The 12,913-nt window shown below is 42.0% G+C and overlaps 1 protein-coding gene across 2 annotated transcripts in view; it reads right to left on the reverse strand.

Moving 5' to 3' along the window:
• The window catches only part of DAAM1 (dishevelled associated activator of morphogenesis 1), a 164,581-nt gene that overhangs the window by 76,380 nt on the left and 75,288 nt on the right, over nt 1–12,913 (reverse strand). For both annotated transcript variants that reach the window (XM_034992415.1, XM_034992414.1), the window contains one exon: nt 4,588–4,677. In XM_034992415.1, the coding sequence (XP_034848306.1) occupies nt 4,588–4,677 (90 nt within the window). The remainder of the gene's footprint in view (nt 1–4,587; nt 4,678–12,913) is intronic.

Here is a 12,913-nt window from a genome sequence, read left to right on the forward strand (position 1 = left end):
ATCAGGTGAAAACTCATTGGCAGGAAACCAACCTGAGTACTTGTTAAGAACTCTAGAATACAATTACTGAAAAGTAGTTTTTGCCTTTCGACCGATTCCGTCTCCCAAATCTTGAGAGCTAATAAGGTGAACACTTGAAAATCCAAGCTCACTCTACTGTATGTTTAAACAATTATAGTAAAGAAAGGATACCTAGCTTCTCTTCCTTCTCAGGTCTTCCAGGTCCAATACCAAACCGCTGCTTCTCGTCCCAGCCTATCCACAGCAGCTTCTCATTAAGAAACTGGAAACAACTAGAGGATGAACGTATCATCTTGCCTCCTCATTTTACAGCTGGTTTGTCTGACAGTTGTGCAGAAAACCTATGGTCCCTCTTGTCTTAATTCCACCACTTTAGCATATGTTCCTTTAAAGGCACAAGGACCTCAACTCTCAAGGAACTGAAAGAGCTGCATCCTGACAACCGTACACAATACAATTTTAATCTTTGTGTGTGTGTGGTGAAAGGAGAATTGCTTTTTGTGGGGAAGTGATCCAATAGGATATGCAAACCAAATGAAGGGAGTGAATGAAAAAGTACCAGCTGAATTTTCAGCCCCTTCTCCTAGATGTCTTCAAAATGTACCTAGCACCAGACTGGTACTTTGCACACATCTCAACAACTCCACCGCAGCCAGGTTAGACGAGATTCTTAAAGGATTGAATTCTTTTTTCAAAAGTTTAAGCCTCTTTACAGATCTCCTAACAGTCAAACACACCCTCGGTGGCAGAGTAAAAACTCATCTTCTCTGCAGAAGAACTGAAAAGATACAGAAATGCAATATGGAGAATCCAAAGCCATTTACTCAAAGCTTGGCTTTAGAGATCGGAAACAAAAGGAGGGCAATTGGTGCACTCCTCAAATCCTGATCTTTGCCTCAAATTCCTGATGACGCTACAGCTAACAGGGAGCACCATTCACCTACTCTGTAAGCTCGGAAGCTCAAGGAGGGGGAGCAAGTACTTCCTGGATGCCTATAAGGACCGGGTAAGTGACACAACCAGAGCGAATCGCCCCTGCGAAGAGCCGCAATTAAAGGTTTCTGCCAGTGCCGACAGGATCGTTGTCGCCGTGACGCAGTGTACAAAGCAGTTTCTTCTCTCTCTCCCTGAAGCACTCTCCTTACTTTTCCCAGGGTTTAAAAATCGTGTTAACAATACGCAAACAAAGCATGGCCAGATGCCTCTCGTGGTCAGATGGTTCATTGTTTAAAAAGTTTCAGTTTAAAATCCAAAAGATTGTTAACAGATGCAGTTTCTGGCTAGGGACTGGGAAAAACCTCACTTAAACAAAAGAGTATGTTGTGATTGGAACTAAAAAGGGAATTACCTTTAAAGATAAGAACCACAAACATTTCCTATTTGAAAATACCTCCAGCCCCACCAACAGGACCTTTCTGTGGTCCTTTCATGAAAGTTAAAAAACATTTGACAGTGGACTGCGGCATAGGACAAACCATGGCTGACCAACCAGTCTAGTCGTTTTTACAGATTTGTTTGGACTTTCAACAAGGCCACAACATCCATCTCTCACTCTCCCCCGGATTACTCAATTAGGCAAGCCTCCAATTAATTTCTTTCCAATTCTTTTAGCCCCAGAAATACTTTCGCTGCTTTCATTTTGGCTCTGGAAATGGGTTTTCAACTAGAGATGTAGATAGAGGCAAGTGTGAGAAACGAGCACAGAGCTTGATAAGCAGACAGCCGCTGCCGGGACTCAAGTCACCATTGGGTGGAAAAGAGCCACTTGGCTGAGGAAGGCCTGGCCCCATCCTCAGTTCCCAGTCTCGTTTGCCTCCACAACTGCGGTGCACTTTTACACAGAAAGCCTGCTTTTCACCAACTCATGGGTCTGTTTCTGTTGGCTTTCATGGGCCCTGACTCTATGGCTTCACTATGTGTGAGAATGTCTGTAATGCCCTGGGTTCTAATCTTGAAAGATGGAAAAATCTAAGAAGCCATGAGTCTGTAGCTTTCCCTTGGCCTGAGAAATGGATATGGTTTGGCTTGCTGGTGACAAGCCTGATTTGAAAAGGCTACAGTCTGTTCTTCGTAATAAAGATGGCCACCGTGGGCTCCATTTTGAGAACGGGCAACCTGTTCCTTACGAAATCACATTACGTGAAGACAGGTAAACATCATGCCCTTTTCACACTTAGGTTTTTGTTCTCGTATTCACTGTATTATTTCCCTATTTATTACAGCGCCCCAAAAGGTCAGTTTCAGACCAAACACAGAGCAGAGTTTTAACATTTTGAGAAGCTCTAATCAAGAAAATCCTTAATTTAGCAACAACTAGCATCCATTTTAAAGTGAGGCAGATGTATAAATCCATGGGAATCCCTAAAGAGTTAAAATGGCTTTCCCACTCAGCCATGCCTTGGCGGTCACGTAAGGAATCCAGGCCGCAGGAGTGAAGCGAGCAGGAGAACTGCACTTCCAAGGATCTGTGCAGTCTGGCCAGGTAGTAGGAGGAAGGGCCCATCCGTCAAGGAACGGGATTCTGAGGCCAGTGGCCACATCCATATCTATCCTCCGACAAAATGGCAACCTCACCATGTGCACATGAGACAGGGTTTGCAAGGGGATTTGATAGGCCTGGAAATTGAAAAATGAGCAGCAGCTGCACATCCAAGGTCATTACTATCCTCCAGGGTTCGCCTTTTCTAATCTAAGGGGCAGTAGTTTCCATGATTAACTTTCAATTGCTGTCAAGGGTGTAATAAAATCTGGGAAAGAAGAAAACTTTCCCCTCAGTAAGCTGCTCCCATTTCCTTGCCCTTTCCTTTCCTCCAGTGTATATTCTCAATCCTCACTTCATATTGTTTCCTAATTTTGAGAAAAAACTGCACTTGGATGAGCCAAAATAGACAATGTCCTATGTGCATACAGGCACTTGAAGATTTTTCCTTCTCAGTACCAGGGGCTAGGTCTTTAAGATGGTCCCTTGTTTTCCAAGACCATCCAATTCCATCACTTTCAGAACTGAACCCTTTTTATTTTTAAAATTCTTTCCCAGTGTATTACATCTGTTTCCTGAGCCATGACAATGAGTTCAACAAGAGAGAGCCATGTACAAAGAGAAAAGAGGACAAAGTCATTCACAAACACATTTTCCTGGTTACTACTAGATTAGGAATCCTTAAGACTACAACTTAGTCTGATCTGGTAGCAGCTCAGAAACCACACGGAGAGGTTACAGCTGGACATGTCTCTCAACAAAGGCCCCCGGAACCAAACCCCACATGTAGTTTTATCAGTTGTAACTGCTCAGGTGGAAAACTAATTGTGCTTTCAATTTTTTTTTTTTTTTTTTTTTTTGACAGTTCAGTATAAGACTAATGACAACTTAGTGGTTCGCTCATCATACACTTATTTCAATGTATCTGATGCTGGAGTTACAAAGAGGAGTTAAGCCATGGTGGCTCGCCCAGAGAGGCACAAGTCTGGCTGCAAAGGGGTACATGCAGGCTTGATATGGCAGAGATGTTCCTGGAAGGCTGGCACGGCAACCAAACAAGGCAGCAAAGAGGCAGTGGGGCTGAGAGACAGTCACATGGGCAAATGCACTAGTCGCATAAGAAGAGGGTTCTCTGACTGATACTGTGTCTTAAAAGGAAATCAGATTGCTACAGTTTGTTCCTATTTCCTTGGGGCAGGAGTGAGTAACTAGAGTGTCCACTGCCTTGGGGACAGGTAACGTTTCCCTTCGGTGCTAAACTGCCCTTCCTATTTACCCCATCTTGATTCAAGTTCCTACTGGAACAGAAGAAAAAGTGGAAAAAGATGGCCATGAACTTGACTGGTTCCAAAAATGGGGTGGGCACAGTCTGCAAATTTGCCACAGGGTTTAAAAGATGGCAGAGTGAACTTTATTGCAGGAGATACAGTCCATGGGGTGATGCCTACACCATGAGTGCTGATATCCATTCTTCCCTTCTGCAAAGGTAACAGGACCAAAAATAAAGACTGCTTTCCTTGCAGGTGGGGCCATGTAGCTAACAGTGGGGTATGAGGGGAATTCAGGTGGATGATTCCCGGGACATGTCCCTAAGAGGGGAGGTGGGGAAGTGTGTTGCCTTCTTCCCCCTTCCTCCATCCTTAGTTTAGAACATGAAATGGCCAGAGAGATACCTTGGACCATGAGGACAAGGCCACACCCTAGAGTCACTGAAATGGAAAGTGCTAGGAGATGGGAAAGGAAGATTGAGACCCCAGAATACTACTCCTAATCTACTGAGATACCAACTTTTATGGAAAGAACAGGTGGAAAACTCTGATTTTTGTGTACACCACTATCAGATTGGGTCTCAGTTGCACAGGATTACAAATAATGGTTACAGGTGTGGGGGATATGGGGAGGTGTCCAACAAAGTGTTCATAAAAACAATATCCAAGCTGTTGGCACTGCGCCGCATGTAGCAACGAGGCCATGATCTGGTTTGTACATTACAAAGAGCTGTCTGAATTTCAGTGGTGAAAAGGGAGAGCAAAGGGCATGAAAAGTGATCATCTTCCAGTTAACCATAAACACAACGAATCTCTTACCTTTTTCTTGCTACAGTATATTTGCCATTTTTTCTCAGCTGGAAGTGCAAACATGGCTTCCCTGTGTTTGTCTGTCAGGTCAAGTTCATCCTGAGGGGAAAAAAATAATAATTAGTATTTCATAGATTAAACGTTATTCCTATAGGAGAGGTTATCAGTATCATTAGGGAAAAGAAGAAAAAAAAAAACCCCACCAACATATAGTTCAGTGAACTTGGAAAAGACCAAGAAGGCAAGGTATGTGTTGCCACTGCTAAGAAAGCATGTCTCTGGCATGGGGCTGAGTACCGAGCACAGCAAGGACGACAAGATTCACCCTACACCTCCCGAAGGGTGTGGGAAAGCGGGCTGGGCACAGACAGAACACCCGAGCCAGTGTGCTCTGCTGTAGAGGGTCCGGTGAGCATTAAAGGCCATCGAAGCTCCGGGAGTTTGGAAGGATTACTCGTATTACAGATGGCGGTTCACTGGGGGTGGCTCAACAAACACTGGGTATCAGGCTGGACCTGAAGAACTTGGACATGATGAGAGGAGGAGAGTAACGGAACCAAAGGCGGGGGTGTGAGAACAGATGAGCTGTGTTTGGGGGACAGCGACCGGCTTAGCGGAAGCACTGAATGATGCAAAGAATCGTCACATGAAAGGTTTGGGAGGTAGGGAGTGACCAGTTGTGAAAAGTCATAAATGTCAGAATAAGGAGTTTCTTCTCTTGACCAAGGAGAGCCAATGAAGGTTGTGAACAAGCACATGGCATCTTCATTGCCATAAATCCTACTAATATTTATTCAGAACTTTACGCACCAAGCGTTGTGCAGGCATGGTCTCAGTTCCCACAACAACCCTGAGTCCACTCATTATTTATGTCCTCATTGTAGTAACAATGCCTATTGTAATACAGCTAGGGGAAATTTAGGTGGAAGATTGGGTATGTAACTTGCTCCAGACCACACACCTAGTAATGACGGGGCTGGTTTTCAGCCCGCAGCTGTCAAACTCCAGAACCCAGACTCAGCCTCTCAGATCAGTGTCTGGAAACATTAATTTTACAGTGGAATGCAGCTTAGATTGGACACTAAGGGAAGGCAATTTACAAACATCCATAACTAATGAATAACAACAATAGGATGATGAATATATAGTGTTTGGAGAAAAGCTCTTGGCATTTAATAACTCAATCATCCCTGGTCTGTTACTGGCATTGAGCGTCTAGTACATTTTTTTTTTAAGATTATTTATTTATTTATTTATTTGAGAGAGAGAGAATGAGAGAGAGAGAGCAGGAGAGGGGGGAGGGTCAGAGGGAGAAACAGACTCCCTGCCGAGCAGGGAGCCCGATGCGGGACTCGATCCTGGGACTCCAGGATCATGACCTGAGCCGAAGGCAGTTGCTTAACCAACTGAGCCACCCAGGCGCCCGCGTCTAGTACATTTTTATTACTAGAGGGAAAGTTACCTAGTTGAGGGTGCAGACTGGTGGGTGTGAGGCACATAAAAAGATGCCGTAAATTAAGGCACAATGAGGTTTCGATCCCTGAGGAGCATAAACACGTTCCCCCTCTGAATGCCCTTGGTATATACTTGTAATTCTGCCACTAGTAGACATGGGCTTCACACCTCATACTCCTACCTCCATTTATCATCAAGTCCTGTCATTTCTTTCGTGAAAGGTGTCACGATTTTTCCTTTTTTGATTCCCAATGAAACCACCCAAATTTATGCTCTTGTATCCACTCCATCAGCTCCGGGCAATAGCCTCCCCACTGCTTCTTCTTGCCTTTCCAACCCTCCCTACGGCACACCCAGAATTCATTAAAGCAGCGGTACTTAAACCTGAGAGAACCTCAGAATCATCTGGAGGACTCCTTAAATCATTGATTGCCCAGTGTTTAAGGACTGAACCGCTGGGAGCGAGTGTGAAAATATGAGTATCTAAAAAGTTTCCAAGTGTTACTGATGCTGCTGGTCCGGGGACACTTTAAGACCAGCGCCTTAAAAATCAAGCTCCTGTGCTGTTTTGAGCTCCCAGTTCAAAAAACTTCACTAGTTCCACACCCCGACAAAATTAATTACATATTCCTCAGCTTGCCTTTGAGGTCTTCCATTTAAAACCCCAACTGACTTTGCCAGGCTTGCTTCTAGTTATCCCTTCTGCCTTATTCTGTTACCACCTACACCTCCAGGGCCCAGCCACTCAGGGCCTGATACGGTGTGAACTTCCTGGGGAAGTTCTTCATCTCCTTAAGCCTCTACTTCCTCATCTTCAGGATGGGCATATCATTCCGCTTGCAGGGCTATTGTGAAGATTAGCAACATGGACTAAGTATGGGGTAATGCTTGGCATAGGGCGGGTAGCTGGGTGGCTGCAGTATTGTTATTTCTCTCGTCACTTAGACATAAATCAGGTGCTATTTTCTTTTAAGAGCAAAGTAAACAGTTAAGTCACTAAAACACACACCCATGCACTATGACAGCCTAACCACGAGAAACTAGTTAAGAATTTTAACAATGAACAATCAGGGAAGGAATGAAAGATATTTACAGAAAATCCCATTATGAGGGAACATGCTAAAAATGTTAAGATTTTGGCATGCAACTATTAAATATGTGAAGTGATTATTTTTCTTACTTTCTTCCTTTTTTAATTTCCTATAAGTCATACCTGCTCTCACCTATTGATGAATGAGGGAAGTAATGTGACATAAATCACTTCCCAACAATTACGGGGGTTTTTTTGGTGGTGGTGGTGGAGGGGGGGTGGGGGGGGTCAGGTCAGTTATTCAAACAGCTCGATAATATGCTGCTTAGTTTGGGGAAAAGGTTTGTTATTTGTAAGAGAAAACAGCACTACTCACGTTGCATCTTTTACTACACTACAACACTGTGTTTGTGCTATCTGAGCAGAGGTATAAAGAAACAGGTGAATCCTAAAACCTAGAAATTCACAGCGAAGAGGATTAATAAGTATTAATATTACTATATTTTGCTGTTACAAGTAGAATAATGCCTCCACAGTTGAACTAGGACTTAGAAGCAGATGGTTTTACTCAAGAAGAGAATTTCCATAAAATAAAAAAATTAAAAATTGCTATAGGGTCTTTGGATCTAATTTTGCACTTGATGTAGGCAAAAGGCCGAGAAGCGATTGGATCTAATTTTGAATTACACTAAGAAAATGGAGGCGGGGTACCTGGGTGGCTCAGTCTGTTAAACATCGGATTTTTGATTTTGGCTCAGGTCATGATCTCAGGGCCGTGAAATGAGCCCCATGATGGCCTCCACACTGAAGATGGAGCCTGCTTAAGATTCTTTCCCTCTGCCCTTCCAACCCTCCCACCCCCGCATGCTTTCTCTCTCTTTCTCTCTCTCCCCCACCTCAAATAAATGAATCTTTTTAAAAATAATAAAATTTAAGAAATTTACAGAAAAAGAAAATGGGGAAGAAATAATGGATACTGGTAACGGTAATAGCTAACAACTATTGAGTACTTTCTTTGTGCTCAGTAGTACTGTTTTGTATGAATTAATTTATTTTCACAACAATCCTATAAAATGGGTACTGTTACCCCATCCTCCGGGAAACCGAATCATAGAAAGATTAAGTAGCTTGCTCAAGGTAACAAAGCTAGTAAATGGTGGAGGAGGTACTGGAGTCTAGACTGTTTACACAGCCCATGTTCTCAACCACCAGGTTGTCCATTCTGTTGGTCATTCAGCAGGTAGGTAAAATCATGGCACTGATGCAAGTATGAAAATGTATCCATCTGCTGCACTCACAGCCTACTGAGTGTCCATTAGCAGAAAGAGGAGGATGCCGTTGTCAGCCAGTCCTGAGTTCCAGGTCTGGCTCTCATGGGTTATGCAACCTTGTGCAAGTGACTTAACCTCTGGACTTCAATTTCTTCACCTGAAAAATGAGAATGATAATATATATCTGACAGAGATCTCTTGAGGATTCACGAATTCACGCAACCAATTTTTTTTTGTGAGTATTTATTAAATGCCAGGCATTGTGCTAGGTGCAAGGGACAAAAAAGTATCACAGAGCTCATATTTTGAGTGAGAAGGGAAATCCAGCAATCACATGAACAAAGATATGATCACACAGGAAGCTGAGCTCTGACAGTCCACCTGTTGTGGGGAAAGGCAGGGCAATGAAGGCTGCCCCCAAGGAAGCAAAGCGAAAGCTGAGAGATGAATAGGAACTAAATAGGTAAAAAGCACGACAGGCAGTGAGTGAACAGTAGCTTTGAAGGATACTATGAACTTTGGTCTTTCTCTTAAGAGCAGAGGTCACTGGCAGATTCTGAGTAAGAATGACATAGATTGAATTAGATAATGGCTGGGAGTGCCTCGGCACAAGGCCCAGAGTGTAATAAGACCCCCACCCCTCCACTCCAAAAGTATCTCTGCTCTGACTCATTCCATTTTAATAATATGGCTGAATCAAGCATGCAAGACTCTTAAGAGACTATCACAGCCTTAGAGATCAATCAACACTTACTCGCTGTCCTACCCATTCCAGGACCCTGGCCAGACAAAAGAATACAAAGATGAATAACAGACCTTGATTTCATGGAATTTAAGAATCTAGTTAGGAAGACAAGATGATAGAAAGCTTCAGTGGTTCCCTTTCTTTTCAGGATAAAGTCCAAAATTCCTCAGCAGGTAGGTGGAGGCCCTTTGCGATATGCTGACTTGTCCCTTCTCCTCTTCTGCCGCGACCACCGCCACGGCCACCACCGCTTAGCCACCAGCCACCCTTTAGCACTTCTGGTCACAAGTTGCCCACTTCTGAAATTTTTGCACATGCTGTCCCCCACCTCTTTTTTCCCCAGATTAGAGATTTTTTATTTTGATACTTAATTCAAATATTGGAAAAGGCAATCATGAAAAATAAGGCAGGATCACTAGATCTCAGTATCTCTTTACATGAAATTTTTTAGAAAAAGTACATCTGTGGGGCAGAAAGCAGACTGGTGGTTGTCTGGGGCTAGAGGCAGGCAGGGCTGACTGCAAATGGGCAGGGTGATGGAGATGTTCTGGAGCAGGACTGTGGCAATCCTGCACAGCTGCATACATTTACTAAATTCACTGAACTGTACACTTACCATAGGTGGATTCTATAGCACGTAAATTACATCTCAATAGGCTGCTAAAGAAAAAGAATCAAGTTTGGTTGTGGGACCCCCAAGGAAAAGAAAAAATTCAGAGTAGAGAAAACAACCTTGAGGAAACCACAAGGAAAGAAATTCCTTTTTTTTAAATTTTATTATGTTATGTTAGTCACCATACATCATTGGTTTTTGATGTGGTGATCCACGAGGAAAGAAATTTCTGATTGAACCCAGCAGTTGGCTTAGAAGAGAGCCTGACTGGGAAAAAAAAAAAAATGTAAAGAAAAGGAAAAATGTGGTCCCCTTTAGGATAAGTAGTTTGCTCTGGGAACTGTTATAATTTCAGACACAACTTTTGTTTGAAACCAACCAAAGATCACTTATATGAAATATCCTTTCCTTGAAAATTATATAGACTCTATTAATATGCATTCCATTTAGACCAAGAGATAGTATTTCCCCTAAGGTCCTTTAATATTAAAGTGATAAGTTAAATTTAATGATACATTAAAACCTTTTCAGTGTTTTGGTTTTCATGTTTCCCTACTGGGGGCGCTATAGAAAACTGTTGGCTCCTCCGTGCCTTTGTGAATTAATAAGCAAGTTTTCCGCGAAGATTAACAAATGTAATTAGCCCAATCCCAGGAGGCATCCTGGAGGCTTCTAGATCACCTTACTTTTTGTTTTGTTTTGTTATTTTACAGTCATGCTAAGTCGGATATTATTTTGGGGATTGTCAATTAATGCCAAGACGAGCAGAACAAATTTAGTTCCTACTCCTACACCCTAGACTTGGATGGCCCAGCTCCTTTCACTGGCCACAGAATTTTCTTTCATATTATTTTTTTGTTGGACAGAGTTTTAAGTTAATTGAAGGAAAATAATTTAGCCAGTGATAAAAAGGAGAAACAATCGCACCAAGCATCATTCCTCTTCCCCTCAGAGCTCAAGCTTCTTGAAAACTAAAACCAGCAAACAAAAGCCTATATAGGCTTTTCTTAGAGAAAATATTAATTACTTTTAATATGTTCATAAAATCTATATTTGAGATACAGTATCTTGAAAAACGGTATAAATTATATATTTTCTATGAAGAAAAAAGGACCTTCGAGCGAAGCCCAGCTGTGGGAACTAAAGTTCTAGGCTTCATCACAAACAAAGCATATTATTAAGACCCACTTCTGAAAGGTTCTGTACAAAGAAATCTCACTGGTCCTACACTGCACAGTAAGCAGGCAGCGCTATAAAGAAATGTATATAAATCATAAAACAATTGGCACAGTACAAATAAATCTAAGGAAATGGATTGATTTGCTAGATAAAGCAAGGGAAGGAATTTTGAAAAAATATACAATAAGGGTCTTAAATGAGTTGAAAGAGCTCTTTTTAGAGATTTGGCTAAACTGAAATAGGGAGTTATTTATAAAACTTCCAACACAGTACTGAAAGCATTTATTCTTTGAAAATCCACCAAATCAATAGATTTCAGTGAGCCAACAAGTAAGTTTCCAGATTAACAAAAGAAATCTTTAACAAAGGAATTCTGGATTTCTATTTCTAATGAGTTAAGCTAACTCTTTACATACATACTAATACAGATTCACGCAGAGGTAATAGGACATGCAATTAATGCCGGTGGGGGGGGAATTAAAAAAAAAAAGAGGAGACAAGAAGCTAAGAAAGGTCCCAGGGGTCACCCTGCCAACCAACTTACTGTTTTGTGTGTTTTTGTTTTTGCTTTTTAGTGGTCTTGACCAGGTAACGAGCCATCTGACTCAATGTACAGACCTCAGGGAATTTCTAACCATTATTATTACTCAGACAAAGCTAACTTTTCTCCTTCAAATTACATACTTCAGGTATTTGCCCACAGTATGGAGACCCAATTCACCCACCCTAGCCCCACCCACCAAAGATTTCCCCACAGGAAATCCTCAGCAATCCTCAGGTTCACTTAACATACACCCTACATTAGCTGTTTCTGGATTTAACCCTGTCATTAACCTTCTCCTTTCATCCCATAACTCAACACTACCAGAAATAAGTCAGACGCTTGGGGGCACAAGTGACTAGGCCTTAAGTCATATAACGTAGTGATAAGTACAATGTCATGGGAGAAAAGGCCAAATTACAGTTTTACAAACGTAGAGAGAAAATGTACTATTAGGCTGAGACATTTCATCAAATTTATGAACATCCATCCCTACCACAGCAAGTGACCATCACATCCATAAGTCATGGACTGCCAATGCAGCTCTTAAAATTTAACCACAGTGACCTTGAGAAACATTTCAAACCATTTCAAACCATTTGAAATCTGAAAGTGAGATTCCACATTTGTCAGTTTAAATAGAAGTACATTCAGTGACTTATTACCTGCTCCTAACCAGTCAGGAAAAACATAAATGGAAAACAACAGAGTGCTTTAAATCCCAAAATGGATGTGTACACACAAGAGAACAAACGTTGAAGGTTTTCAGCCGGTAAGATTTCTGCCAACATTCTTAGTCACTACACGAAATACCACAGTATGACTCACCACCACCTATACCCAGTCATGTTCTCTGTGTCTGACAGACATGTTTTCCATTCGATATATAAAAATAAGAAGTGAGATCCCACAAGCAAAGGCTGACTAATAGAAATAATTTTTAGTTTCTTACTACCAATGGTTAAGTGTTTTATACTATTTCCCTTCCTTTAATAGTAGGCAATGCACACTATAACCAGTTTGCTAGACAAAATCTGCTGCTAAACCTGTAGGCTTCTTATATAGCTTGTGTTATTTCAACCAGAACTCATTAGAGCAACTTTAACTTTTAATTATACGCATCACCAGCAGTGTTCCAGGAATCTAAAATAAATAACTCTGTCCTAAGTATATGTTAAAATTATCTCCCAATATCCATCCAGCCACCTAAATATCCAGTTTTTACATCTATAATCTGGTACAACTTCTGGTGGTGACAAGGCTTAACTGAGAGAATTTCTAAGCAGTGTTTCCCTAACTGAATGAATGGAAGGACTTTGTCTCCTGGGACAAAGAACCAGGGTAGAGTGATAGACATAGAAAGGCACCCAAAGGCCCTGGGGGCAACTGTGAAACCGAGTTCCCCTTCCCTGAATGACACCTGTGGTGCTCTCCCCAGCCCAGGCCCTTCCCACATCTGCTCAGCAAGCTCTTCAGAGACTTTGTGGCAGCTCAGCCAACA

The sequence above is a fragment of the Mirounga leonina genome, unplaced genomic scaffold, assembly GCF_011800145.1.
Source record: "Mirounga leonina isolate KUSES-001 unplaced genomic scaffold, KU_Mleo_1.0 Mir_82, whole genome shotgun sequence".
NCBI lineage: Eukaryota > Metazoa > Chordata > Mammalia > Carnivora > Phocidae > Mirounga > Mirounga leonina.